Raw genomic sequence first — 14,454 nt, 5'->3', positions numbered from 1 at the left:
AACTGTTCACATCATGAAGACCATGTGATATAGTCGAAAGCTGGTGAGAAAGGGCTTGAAGGTGAGCACAGAGAAACTTTCCCCTTTGGCATTTACATGTGAAAACAGCCATGCAGGATAAAACCCGAGTGAAAATAACCACAAGAAAAGCACTTTTTTGTTGGGGGGTTCAGTTACAATGCTAACTAACACAGAATACTAATACTTAACTAACTATATGTCTGATCAGGATCGGGAGTTATTAATGTCTTGAAAGAGAAAACATTTTCTCTTGAGTAATCACTAGATGTCACTGTTATCCCATCCTCCAGCGAGACATGACCGCACTGAATGCTCCCTAAAAAACACAAGTGCATCAAAATTAAATGCACACCCATGTCCAAGTCAGTGGACACGGGTGTGCAAGTCAGTTTTTTTTAATTATAGGAAAAACTCCGGTAAATGAGGCTTGTTCAAATGGATTCTGTGGCCTTATACATTTGTTTGGGGTAATTAACAATTCAGTATAAACTTTGAGGAATGCTGCCCTACTGTATTACCCGGACTCCTTTGAGAAAAATATACAGTACAGCGACCTGTCTGTTTACACAGCCCTCCGAGGACACGGTATTTTGACCTGGATCACAGCAGAGACGCGTCACGGCGGGTGGGCGTGGTTAACCGGGATGAATAATGCCTTATCCTCCGTTTATGTTGCAGCAGAGTTACAGTCTGACACGAGAGAGAGGAGCGGAGGGGACTGAACAGCTGACCAGCTCGCGTGAATTTTAAAACCGCGAGCTATGGAAACGCGTGAGATCTTTTTGTTCACCTTCATCGTCTCTCACTACATCTGCAACATCATCTTCGTCTCGTGGGTTTTTAACTGGGGGATGCCCACAGATATCAGCAACTATGGATTGCTTAATTGAAGTTGGGCCACCTGATCCTGTTTGCGCCAGGACAACCGACCAGCATTAGAGTAGTGAAGTCGTTATGGACAGTTGTGCAAATCGTGCATTTCCTGATCAGAGAACTGGTGTGAAAAGCAGAATCACATCCTCAGGATACCCCTTCTATCTGCGCGTAAAGGACATGGACATAACGGTTCCACTCAGCGCTGCTTGAAACACTCTGCGCTATGTTCTAGCAACTCTAAGGAAATGTTGTAGTTAGATTAGACATAGACAGAATAGACAGCGCGTGCTTGTGCGACTGTCCAGCTTCTGCCGGCTTTGATGTGAGAGCTGCGCCCAGCTTTTAGTGCGCGCGTACCGGCTGTGCGCTTCAGCTGTAGCCGCTCCATTACCACAGGCGATCCACCAAGACAAGACCTGTGATCTTCTGACAGGCAACAGGCCTCATCGACTACTGTGCAAGGTTTTCCCTGAAAATATCGCGTCAAGTCCTTTCAATTTGAACTTTCACTGCAAACCAAGAGAGTTTTTAAAGCTGCATCGAAGTGCACCTGTGTGGCAGGAGTGAGCCATGGCTTTACCAGATAGTGGCATATCTGGGGAGGAAGTGCCCTTCCCTGAGATTATAGAACTCAATGTTGGTGGCCAGGTGTATATAACCCGCTACTCTACCCTCACGAGCGTGCCAGATTCTCTTCTATGGGAGATGTTCAGCCGGAAGTCAGCCAAAGGATTGGCCAGGGACACCAAGGGTCGCTTTTTTGTGGACCGTGATGGTTTCCTGTTCCGTTACATCTTGGACTACATGCGGGACCAGCAGCTGGTTCTTCCAGATCATTTCCCGGAGCGCGGGCGTCTGCAGAGGGAGGCTGAGTTCTTCAATCTGCCAGAGCTCGTCAAGCTGCTGGCACCTAAAATCAGCAAGCAGAACTCCCTGGGCGACGAGGGATGTCAGAGCGACCCAGAGGACTCCTCACCTGGGATTGACACGGCCCGTAACCTCGGCTCCCTGGGTGCTGCTGCTGCCGCCTGTGCCAGCCTGGTGCCCGGGGCTATGGATGGCAAACGGTCCGGGTTCATCACAATTGGTTACAGAGGCTCGTACACCTTAGGCCGTGACAGCCACACCGATGCAAAATTCCGCAGAGTGGCACGGATCATGGTGTGTGGGAAGACCTCCCTGGCCAAAGAGGTATTTGGGGAGACGCTGAACGAGAGCCGTGACCCTGACCGCCCCCCTGAGCGCTACACATCTCGCTACTATCTCAAGTTCACCTTCCTGGAGCAGGCTTTTGACAAGCTGGCTGATGCAGGCTTCCACATGGTGGCCTGTAACTCCACAGGAACCTGCGCCTTTGCCCATGAGCAGACGGACGACAAGATCTGGACCAGCTACACTGAATATGTATTCTACCGTGAGTGAGACTATCGGCTTTGTTCCTCTGGTCCCCCACCTTGTCTCCAAGTGCCCCCCTACCCCCCTCCAGCCTCCAGCCATCCTGTCTTTCTCTCTCTGATGGCTCCTGCTCCAGTAGATGTACCGTAGATGTTGTGCCCTTCCATCTCTCTCCGCAGCATCCAGCTTTTATCCTATGAACAGTACGCAGCAGCTGCTCTGACTCTTCATACCTTCTCTGCAGGTCCAATCTGCAGCCCAACCCCTCAACCTCAAATCCACCCTCCTTCGTCCTCAGGTCCAGCTTTTGCCCTTACTAAAGCCGCCGTTCCATCTAGTTGTAGTCCCCCCCCATACCCAGGTCCTCAACCTCAGCAACCCCACAGCTTTTTCCTGCGGAGACTGATACCTTCTATGTACTATTTCCCTTTTGTACTCTATATATTGATTGCATCTGCCTTGGTGAAACACAATGCCGTATCCAAGAGCTAATTCAGTTAAATAAGCGCCCCAGTGTGTCTGTATGACTACTGAACCAGTCATAAGGGCATATGGGAAAGGGCTTCAAAGAGTGGCCGTGATGTACAGTGCTATACTTTGCCTGCTTACTCGAGCAGATTGGACTCTCTCCTGCTCCTCTGAACTAAATTACCAAATAATTGGACATCTTATCAGCCTTGAGGGATGTGAGCAGCCGCAGCACAAGAAAGAAGTGTAACACAAAAATCTTATTTCCTTCAGTTTTTATTAAACGTGTCCAGAACCACGTGGATGATTGGGAACGTGCCATACAGTAGTTTATCTGTTCAGTTGTTGCTGTTATGAATGAATGAGGCTTGAGATAATACAGCCACACGGACAGGGAAAAGGATGCATTGAAGTTTTTTGCTTTTTGTTTTGTTTTTGAAAGGGAAAAGCAGGTTGTAGGTGTGTGGAATTTCCTTTACAAAAGGACACTTGCTGGTTCTTTGGCAAATGAAAAAGCAACAGGCTTTGATAAGAAAAAAAAAATGAAAAAAAGAACAACGAAAGCTCAGATATCAAGAGATCTCATAGACGGAAAGAAAAAAAAAGGTAGCCGGATGAGTTGTGTGTATTGATTGTGCAATGGAGCTTTCAGTATTTTAATCACCCACGCTGGGAGGGCAGAGATGAGATGGAAGGCGTTACATCACTCGCAGCCCACGGCTTTATTTTATTTTTTAGTTTTTGCTCATTGTGCTTCTTTGACATTTCTTTTGCTCAATTAGATATTCGAGAGCATTTTTACAGTGGAGCGCTTCTTGGGACAGGTTTTACCCCACGACTACATGTTGTTTCCATGAGAAGAAAACTGTAGTAGTCACCATAGCGGATCATGTTTTTGAGTGTTCTGTAAACAATAATGTTATCCTTAATACCCAGTTCAGTATTAGTTGAAGCTGTTGCATATTTGATGATAGCTCTCACTTACTGTAAATGAATACCCATGAGAAAGGGTAGGATTATGCTGTAGCCAGCCAAAGCCCAATTCTCACCACTGTAGCAAGGGCATTTTGAGGGCAGTTTATAGTGAGCAGGTATAACTTAGGTTGTAGAGGAGTGAGTTAAGGGAGAGGGTTTTTTTTCCCAGTTACAGTCTCAGGACAGGTCTGCACATCATATACCTCAGCCTAAAACACAAACTGTAGGCACTTCACTCCAACAAAAGATCCAGCCAGTGACAGGAAAATGCAGACACAGGTTGGAAAATGTAGATGCTGTAATAAGATCTTGAATAAAAAGAGGTTTAATATGAAGTGGGTTTTGAGCCGGGAAAGCAGCCAGCAGAGCAGCATAGTGCAGGATTTCACCTGAGCGATAAGGTGTCAGGTTGTAGTTTTGGCAGAGCGTCTGACAGTGACAATAAATGTATTCTGAAATGTCTAGAAACCGCAATGTTGTGTTTCCGTGTGATGACGTGCTGTCGACATCTGAGTCAATATGTTAGACCTGCAGCAGTGTGACGCTGAAGGCGTAGACAACACTGAAATTAAAAGTGTTCAGCAAAAAGCAAATTGATTTGTCAAATAAAAGATGTTTTCTTCCTATTTGGGTTGTATTTTCCATTCATAGCAAAAATGTTTTCCCAGTCTCGAACAGCACTCAGCGTCAACTGAACTGAGGAAAGTGGTACAAGCCCTCCGATTACTGCGATTTAAATTTTTAATTTTCAGTGACAATACAACTCAATCACAAAAGAAACCAATTCACATTTTCATTTCACAATTTCCCAGTAAAATAAATGTCCTTGGACATAAACTCTACTTCATATTAAATGTTCAACACTCTCCCCTTGGGCATCATCTCCCTCATTCTACCATCTGCTTTTCCACTTTTTTTCTCCACATTTTGCCCCCCCCCCCCCCCCCCCCCCCCCCCCCCCTTTTTTTCTTCTTTTTCTTCTTCCTCAGCCTGGACTTGTATCGAGCAGTTAACCAGAATATAGAGCCAGGATAGAAATGAGGACATGCATAGATAACAGGCTCTGTTAAAGCAGATTACAAAACCCTTATTTTGTTGCTAATAACTGACCTAATTACTTCATACAGTAAAAATCTTGAAGCAGATTGGACCTAAAATCCATGACGGTGAATTACTGTAGTTGTTAAGGCTTCACGCAGAGCAATGATTTACCCATTTTTAAAAGATCAAGAAATGATTTTCGTCTGTTGTTAATAAAAACACCCACAGATAGAAAAGTGGGCATAATTTAAACTTGAACAACAACCAGTGTTATGGTTACGTAGGTGAGGCAGTCACATGTCTTATAAATTCTGACTCATACAAGTTTTGCTACCTAGAGATTATCATGAGCTCGTTACCTTAGCATAAGACCTCTAAAACCTGATGTCAGTCTGGCCCAGATAAAATAGCTGATGAGCTTCACATAAACTGTTGAAAAATTTATGTGGCTCCGTTCCTGGAAAACAGATGATTTTTGTTTCGGCCTGTAACGCATGACGAATCCACAGAGATCGGGGACAATACAGTGCCTGCAGTATCTCTCCAGCCCAAACAAACACAGTTGCAGGCAGCATTCCTCTGTCACTGTCCTCCGGCAGTCCACCTCAACACGGGGATCACCAAGGTCAGTCATTAGCGCGAGCGTGGAGAGACAACGCCTCGTATGTGAAATTTCAGGCATCAGTGTCCTAAAACCCCGCTCTCCGTCTTTACCTCCATGAGTTGCCTTGAGACTCAACATTCAACATTAGATGTGTGAGAAGTGTTGACACTCAGACATTGAGCAGCAGCAGCGAGGTCCACGGGCCTGCCTGTGACTACATGCTGCCTTTTTTTTTTTTTTAATGCTCTATTGTGAAACTTGTGGCTGAAAAGTGTAGCATGCCTGCTCGTGTGCCATAAAAGAAGCAGGCTCTAGTTGTGTCACCACAGTGGTGTGCCTGTGTTTTATCCAGAGTGTTACAATAAAGATATTTTACCATGAAATTTTTGCTTCTCTGTCTTTTGGAAAAAAAAAAAAAAATCCAAAATAGCAGCAGATTGCATGTGACAAACCTGTTCATCACACAGCTGAATTAATTAATCAACTGAATTAATTTATAGAGTTTTGTTCCAATCACGATGAAGTGAAGTTAATACAGTTTCTTCTGCAATTCATTACTGAACTCTAAAGTACAAGGCAAACAGAAATGTACCCTGAGAGCACAGGACTGTTCTCTCTTCGAGAACTCTACCTTGGGGCAGTGATTTGACCCGTGTCGAGTTCCTCTAGTGCTATTGTCAGTGTAGGCGGCTCTACATGGCAACATGCCTTGGCCTCGTCTCCTTTCCTCTCTTAAAATGATCGCCTTGTCTCATAGCCAGCTGGGTCATTGCTTCCCCCCATTTGGAGAAAGAAAGGAAGAGAGCAGAGGAGAACAGGAACGGATGTACGTCAAAGGAAAAAAGGGATTGGAAAATGGGGCAAGGGAGCAAGGAGAGACAGATAACCTGATAGAAGCGAGATGAGACTGGGAGTGTGTGTTTAAGCGGGGAAGGATTTGGTGTTCCCATCTTATCTCTCTTCCTGCACAACTCCAGCACGAAGGGTCCTGTTATACAATACAAAGAGCTGCCGGGTCGTCTTGACAAACAAACCCCTCACTGGGCCGTGCTGCAATGTAATGTGCTCCTTAGTGGCCTGTCAGCTCCGTCAGCACTCCGAGAGATTCACTTACACCAGACAGATTTAGATCCACAGGATTACCCAGTATGGTTGGGATTAATATTGATTGATGGTATGATTACATCAACAACAAAAAAAGGGAGTAAACGAGAAGAAAGAAATTGTATTTTCATCAGACGAGCTGTGCCTTTAAATTCACTACAACCAGCTCAGGTTTTATGAATAGGCACATCACATGAGTTAGACTGACAACACACAGCGCCACAATGAGTCATTTTCTCTACATCTTAGACTGAGTGTACTATCGGATTTTGTCTGCATGCTGCTGTTACTGTTTATTCTCCACATTCTGCTGCAACCATCTGTGGCTCTAAACTTGTTTTAATGTCTTGTCAGCCTCCATGAATTGTCACGCCAGTATGATTTGGCTCTGTTTTGTTTTTGTTTTTTTTATGCTCGTGTTTGTGCTTACGTGGATGTTTGGAGAGCAGGTCGGATGAGTATTCGAGCCTGTGCGTTGGGTGGGTCAGCACTGGGTTGGTATGGGGGAAGGGAGGAGGGCCACGCGGGGGCAATGAACTAGGTGCACTCCCTGTCTCACAAATATGCTGAGCAGGCAGTTGGCGTCTCTGAATGCGCACCGACACAAATACAGACGGACACATGCACGGGTGGGGGGGTTGCTAGGAGAACACGAGCAGCAACCCTCCTCTACGAGGCTAATGACTCGAAGCTGTGAGGTTTTAGATCTAATTGGCTGCCTCCTTTTCACTCGTCTTTGTGACCAGTTAAAAATGCATTAGCAGGCAAACAAGCCATTTGCCTCCTTCGTTCTCTCCTGACGGCAATAAACAGGAGAAGTCCATGCTAATACAGAAAAGCATCATTGCTGCTGCTAATTACCTGAGAGGAGAGTCAGCCAGTAGGAGGTTGTAGTGGCGAACTGGAGAAAGCAGCGGCAGCGTTGGGCCTGCTCTCCATCAGTATGTGACATATGTGTGCGAAGAGAGCGCAATGCATGTAATGTGTTTAAACGTCAGCGGAGAGCTTTGCATGCTTTCGCTCATTTTCACATGTACACGTACGTGAGCTCAGGCCCCTGTGTTTGTGTTTTGTCCTTGACAACAACACGGTTCACCCACGCTGCCATCTAAGCCCACATGCACAGCGTACAGTAGCGCTGGCTCGGGGCATCTTTATCTCATTGTGTGTTGGGTTATTTATAGTGAGCTGGGCATTGAGCCAGATGTGTACCTTCGCTGCTCTGCTCTATCCTCCAGCATGGGCACACATGCTCCTCTGCCCTCCTCCTCTTATTCCTCCTCTTCACACTCATCTCAAACAGAGAGCAGCTGTCTCAAAACATATTAGCCCATGAACTCCAAGGGGACTCCGTCATGCAAGGTCAAGGTGTAGTCAAATCCAAGAAGACAGAGGGGGTGCAGTTCTGTATAATCTCATCTATCTTGCTCCATGTTTTCTCTCTATTATTCGCTTTTACTTTGCAATCTATTCTTTTCTCCAAGACAGAAAAAAATAACTGACAGTGGAAAGCATGAGGGATGTGTGGAAAGTAGGATGGGAATGAGGGAGCATGAAATTAGTTAGAGAGTGAGTCAGAGAGTTGGGAGCGGTGGAAATGGTTGGATTAAAAAGGAAAGAAACAAAAAGAAAAAAAGGATAGCTCAAGTGGCACAGTTCCTCATATACAGTACCACAGAGACTGTAAATATGAGAAGAGGATCAAGAGGAGAGAGGCAGCAGCAATTTGACAGGAGAGAAGGGGAGAGAAAGACAGACAGAGCGTACAGTGGGATTGGGTAACGTGAAGTGGAAGTTGGGGCAATAACTGACTGAGGACACAATCAGAAGACTGTTGAACTTCCCCTGTTAGACTCAGCAGCAACCGGCCTTTTCCGGCCTTCTCATTACAAGCCAAAGTCTAAATACACTGTTTTTTTCACAGCCCTGTTCACACAGAGTCTGATATCTATTATTTATACTAATTTCCCAGACAAAACAAGACAAAAGTTGCACAGTGCAGCGAGAAAACATAACATTTCTTCATTAAAAAGGTCACAAAATGATCACAAATTTGGATTCTTTGTGAGGAGGATTATATGTAATTCTAATTTAACGTTAATCCCGCTTTGTTTTAATGCTGTTGTTTGAATGGCCATCCATTCTCCATTTTAAACTGTTTTTTGATCATGGAATATGGTTTTATGTTGTTTAAAAGCATGGTCTTATTTTATGGGGTTTCTTTCATATGCTTTGGTGATCGGTTTTGGTGTGAACACTGTGTGGTTTTATGTCTTTTTGAAACTTTTTCAAAATTTAAACCAGTGTGCATTTAGTTTCTGAAGTTTTTTCATTTTGTTTTGTAGACAAATGTCTCAAGATGGCAATTTGCTTCACTCTGATGAGTTTTAATTGCATGCAATAAATCTCTGACGGGCGGAAAAAGTTGCGTCATGTATTGTGTAACATGTCCACAATGAATCAACTTTGTGAAGCCACAGCGAAAGGACCTTGAGCAGTTACTGTGTATCTTGCTTTAAGCGGTGAGTTGTAAATGTGACTGTCAGGGCCGTTGTTCGGATGGGATTCACCTTGGCCATCTGGAGACCTGGGCTCTAATCTGCCCCTCTAATTATCAGTAATCTGAACAGTCAGGCTTGCCCTTGGTGCTGCAGTCCTGAGCGTGGTTGGACCCCGGCTGAAACCCGGCAGAGGAGGAGAAGCAGGTGGCAGCAGGAGGGAGAAGGGGGAAGGGCTGCAGGCTCTGCAGCGGCTAAGGGGTGCCAGGATAGGCTTTAGGGTGCTTAGTCAGGCTGGTTATGGTCTGTGGACGCCAGGCAGCAGCTCAGGGTGTTTAAAGCAAGGGAAGATAAAAAGGAGGCATGTGGAGCAGGTGAATCAGCAGGACACTTGGAGTTGACTCTCCAAGTGTCCTGCATTTTTTTTTGCAGTGTCCTGCAAAAAATAAAAATAATACAATACTCCTTTCCTTGCCAAATGCACTGGAAAACTTTATCTGTGGGTGAAATATTGATGACTGGCTCACTGGTTTACTTCAAACACCTCCTTCTCTCTCTCTCTTCCTCCCTCTCTCTCTCTCTCTCTTTCTCTTTCTTCTAACCCTTTTACTCCCTCTTTGCTTTTCTTTCTTGGCAGCAGCTCCCCGGTCTCCAGCTGTTTACGTCACGCATTTCCTCAACATTATGTAGATTGACAGATTTGTAATTGCTCAGAGACTTAGGAGCACACTCCAGTGGTTTTGATACAGGCGGATGTGCTTATGCCCCAGCATGTAAAGTCAGAAGAAGAATATAATATTACCATGTCTGATTACACCCCCGTACGTATTTGCTGTGACAGTAATCAGAGAGGAAAGACAATGAGTGTGAAGACTGAAGGTGATGAGGCCCACTCTATCATTAGGCACCATACAGATCATTTCACAAAGCAGATGTTGGGTATCTGAGCTGAATACAAGGTAATTCTGTAATTGCCAAACCTATGTAGCGTGAGCTCCCTTTAGAACAGCAGGATAGAGCCATATGTACAACTTCACACTGTGGATAAAAGGCTCCTCTCAGTCTGAGAGACATTACTATGCATTTGTGCAGCTCTGGCCCCTGCACATCATTGTGGCGTTACCATGGTGATGATGCTGTCCTCTTGTTTGCTAGTCTCCCCATCCTCGGGTCACAACACCTGTCAGCGGACACAGTGAATTTTAAAAAAGTACCCACAGGCTGACTGACCTGGTCATATTCAAGGTAATTCAGAAGCAGCTTATACATTAATTTTTAAACAGCTTTATTCCACATTCACACATTGTTGTGTGTTTAAGATGGACTGAGATTACACTGTTTGTGTGGAAATATAAACCACAATGATGCTGCAGCTGTTTTTGGACACATATGTGGAAACAGTGTCTAAGCAAAGCCCTGTATAGCCTACAGAAGTGTAGCACGGACATATAAATAAACCTTTAAATAAGCACAAAGGTCAAAACAAGCATAGAACCATGGCTATTTCTTAGCAAAAATGAATTTTAATTTCAGTTCAGTTTCAATATAATAGACACTGCCAAATGTTTACATTATTTACGGAGTATCTGTTTTGATGCCTCGTCGTGGTTTTATTTAGTCTGTGTGCTATGACTGGCGTACAATATAAAGATTCAGGTGAGAGTAACATTACAAACCAAGCAGGAGACATTTTGTGACAGAGAGGTGCTAAACCCTGGCAACAGTGACACATTAGAGTTGTTAATAGCAGTAATGATGGCAACGGAGGGATGTGTCACACTGAACAGATGGGAGAGGCTGAGAGTGAGGCGGAGAGAGAGGAGAGAGGATGTGTGAGAAAGTGCTTTGGCTTTTGCATATATCCCTGGAGAAGTGGCCCGGGGAAAAGGGTTGAGTGCACTCTTTCGCTGCTCTCCTCCACAAGGCTTAGTGGTGGAGGAAAACACGGAGCCCATCCCCCCAGTGGATTATTCCTCCGACACTGCTAAGCCACCATACTCCCGCGTCCATGAGGCCCTCAAACACATGTATTCATTATGAGAGACACTGAAGGCAGCGAACACACAAACAAACACAGTGGAGAACATGCTCCTGTTACTCCTCCTTCTCCTCCATCTTCTTTTTTTTCTCCCTGCCTTTATCTGTCCTTCTTTCAAATGCCAATGCACGCCCAGAATACAACCACTAGCACACACACACACCTACACATACAGTAAACACACACACACACACTTACGCATGCATGCCCAAACACACAAGACGACACTCAGTTGCTCTCACACACGGGCTTGGGCACTTACTGTCACACACACACTTGTATTCAGGTATTCAGAAAGCCAAGGCAGTGGGAGAATATTCTGTGCCGCCTCCGTTTGACACAAGCGGCTTTTCCTGTTATATAAGACGGGTTACCGTGACGATGAGCCCTGTTGAAGGAAAGAGTGCAGGCCCTTGTGTGTGTCTTTGTATGTCAAGACACATGTGTGTTTGGGTTGTGTGTCTGCCCCTGTGCGTGTGTGTTTGTGTGACACATTGTACCTGCATATCTCTGCATGAGAGGTTGTGAGAAAGATTAGCTGCTCCTATGTGTTTTCATATTCTGCAGCCACGTGTACAGTGTGCTGCTTCACTGTGAGTGTGAGAATGCATGCGATTTGATATTGTGTGACTGTGACTCTATCGGATGATGCAGTGAATGAGCAGTGTGCATGCAGGGCTGTCATTACATATTAACTTAGTCTACGGCCATGTCCAAACTCATGTGGATATTTTGAAAAATGTTGATGCATTAAGTTGTTTTTTTTTCCTTCTTTTTTTTTTGTTCCATCCGTGGAGCATTTTCTGATTGTTCTCTGAAAGTTCAGGGTTCACACTGAAATACCACAACGACAAGAAAAAGCTCAGATCTCTTCTTCTGGGCGTTTGCAGCCAGCAGCTTTGCACCATTTCCTCCGGAGGTTTTTTTTCTTTTTGAAATGCTGTTTATTGTTTACAGAACTGAGCAAGTCAAGATTCTCCAAAATGGATCACATGACGAGAGAGCCTGAGAACGCATAAAGATCATTAATTATAGTGAGATTTTGGATTTTCCCAGTCCACCCTACAGCACTAAAAGGGCAAATTTGAATACACTAAGGGTGGTGTGTTCTCCGTGGTCAGAAACACAGAATTAGTGCAAAATGGAAGGCCAAAAAAGAAAAAAAATATGCATTTTGAAATTGATCCGCTTTTCGGTGGATGTGGGCTAAAAGCGCAGTGCAAATCTGAGGCTGTGTAGCATGATTTCAACAACCAAAGAACAGCGAGAAGCTGAGTAGACCGCCCACTTGTTTCTAAAAAACAGGCTGTTTGTAAAGAGAGAGGGGGCAATTCAAAATGGTTGATGGGCTTTCAAATACCAAGGGGTACGGAATGTGCATGTGCCACTCCAACTATTCCGAGAAGTTGCACGGCAGCAACTTCCTCGGTCCTCACACAGAGATGAGATGAGAAATCAACATACCGTGAAAAATGGCTTGTCAAGCTTCAGTCAGGAGGCTTCACACTCTTCGTTCAGTCACTGTATTCCTTCTAGGATAATATACATGCAAACCAAGGTACAAGGGAGTTCTGAAATTAAGCGAAACTGTCCTCTACTCTCCTTATCGCTCATTTCCTTTCCTCCCCTTTCTCTGCTAACTTCTTTTTCCATAATGTTCTGACAAGCTCTTGTGCCAGCATGTGTTGTTCTGTTTGCTGAGACCTTAATTCAAACACACCAGATACCTGAGTATGAATATTCTATCTATCCTACCACTTATGAAATTCAATGGGACTAGTCTGATTTTGGAAAATACTTTTTTGTCGAGAGTTAATTGAGGAGATTGATTCCAAGCTCATGTCTGTATGTTCAGTATGTATTAGTAGAAATTTACGGATCTAATTCTCAGCAAGAAAGCAACCAAGCTCTCAGATGATTTGAATTAAGCACAAAATGTCCCAAATTGTACTCACATTCAATTGGCTTTTTATTTTTTTCTGCCACAGGTGGTTCATCAGTAAATTCCAAGTTGATGACCTCTGACCCCCCAGCTCTCACAGAAGTGGAGACCTTTAAACGAGCTGCTGTGGAGCCCAGCAGCTCTGGCCGAACCCAAAGCCTTCCAGAAACCAGCAGCGTCACGACGCTGGACCTACGAAACCCATTGCCCCTGGACTCTCCTCCTCCTCTAACACCTCCTCTTCCTCCACCGCCTCCTCCCCCTACAGACAGCCCTGACCTCCCACCTCTCTCACCTCCAGTCCTGCCTCCGCCTCTGCCATCATCCAAACCCTCGTCTACCTCCAGCCCTCCTCCTCCTGCCCCAACGCCGCCTCCCGCAGAGAGCCCCCAGCGTCCCACCACCCTCAACCTAAAGACACTGCCGCGTCCCTCCGTAAGGGAGAACGGCGGCCCCCCGCTCGGGGTGGATGAGGACGAAGAGGAGAGGAAGCTGCTGGAGGAGGATCTGAAGAAATGCATCGAGGACTTCAAAAAGATTCGCTTGCCCAGAGTGTTTCCAGATCGCAAGAGGCACTGGCAAAGTGACTTGCTCAAGAAGTATAATGCGTAGAGACCTTTGCTGTGGCAACATGGTGGCAACAAATTTGACAGGGATTTTATAACAATGGCGAGAACATGTTGTGAGCAGTGGACTCCCGCTTTATATATTCACAGCAAGTTTACTTAAACCTCTAATGTAGTAGCTCTTGCATGTCAACAGAACAAAATTGATAAAGTGTAGTGTTTAGGCTGTGTAGAAATAAACACAAGATTAAAATACTAAGATTTGTCTTTTCCCATCATCATTAGAAATTGTTAGTGACACCACATGTTCCACATACCGCTGTATGGAAACACTGAAAAATTTTCTGAATCATTTTCTTCTCTCTGAAACGAAAGGATAATGTGTAATGTCATTAATTAGAAATTTCTGCTCTGCTCTCTGTAACGTGTCCACGCTACGTGTGAAATTTTAGGCGTTTGACCTTGCTGAGGCAAAATAAAAGAAAAAAATGAAATCTCTGCCTCTAATCATCTCAACTATTTCACCTCATCAATATTAACCGTATGACTTCAAAGCCTTTCTTCTCCTCTCTGCCTTTGATTCAAAAGCTCTGCAGTTTGGTTCATTTTGTGATTACATTATCTTCAAGCTAGCAATGGAAAAGAATTCAGCACGAGAATGTGCTGTGCCGGGAAGCGAAGTGGGTAATTACAGACGGCCTGAATGTGGAATAATAATGACAGTAATGACTACATGAACCAATGCACGGTGCCATTTGTTCCTCTATCTGCTCTGCATAAAAATGTTCATCCAGCTTCACTAATGAATTACCAGGTGAGTGTGTGTGTGTGCATATGTGTGTACCTTGTTCTACTCCTTGTTATGGGATACAGAGGATGAGTCACAATGAAATGAAAAATTGTTTGCTATTTATCTTTTTAGTTAC

The 14,454-nt window shown here is 44.7% G+C and overlaps 1 protein-coding gene across 1 annotated transcript; it reads left to right on the top strand.

Annotated features, from left to right (window-relative positions):
* The first annotated feature begins 711 nt into the window (after positions 1-711).
* Positions 712-13,855, top strand: kctd12b (potassium channel tetramerisation domain containing 12b). Its single transcript, XM_041048334.1, has 2 exons — positions 712-2,311; positions 13,009-13,855. Exons 1-2 carry the CDS (start codon positions 1,468-1,470, stop codon positions 13,572-13,574), a joined length of 1,410 nt encoding a protein of 469 aa, XP_040904268.1. The 5' UTR covers positions 712-1,467; the 3' UTR covers positions 13,575-13,855.
* Positions 13,856-14,454: the final 599 nt, after the last annotated feature.

The sequence above is a fragment of the Toxotes jaculatrix genome, chromosome 10, assembly GCF_017976425.1.
Source record: "Toxotes jaculatrix isolate fToxJac2 chromosome 10, fToxJac2.pri, whole genome shotgun sequence".
Classification (NCBI taxonomy): domain Eukaryota; kingdom Metazoa; phylum Chordata; class Actinopteri; family Toxotidae; genus Toxotes; species Toxotes jaculatrix.
The sequence above is the reverse complement of the archived record's forward strand: the minus strand, read 5'-3'. Positions and strand labels throughout refer to the sequence as shown.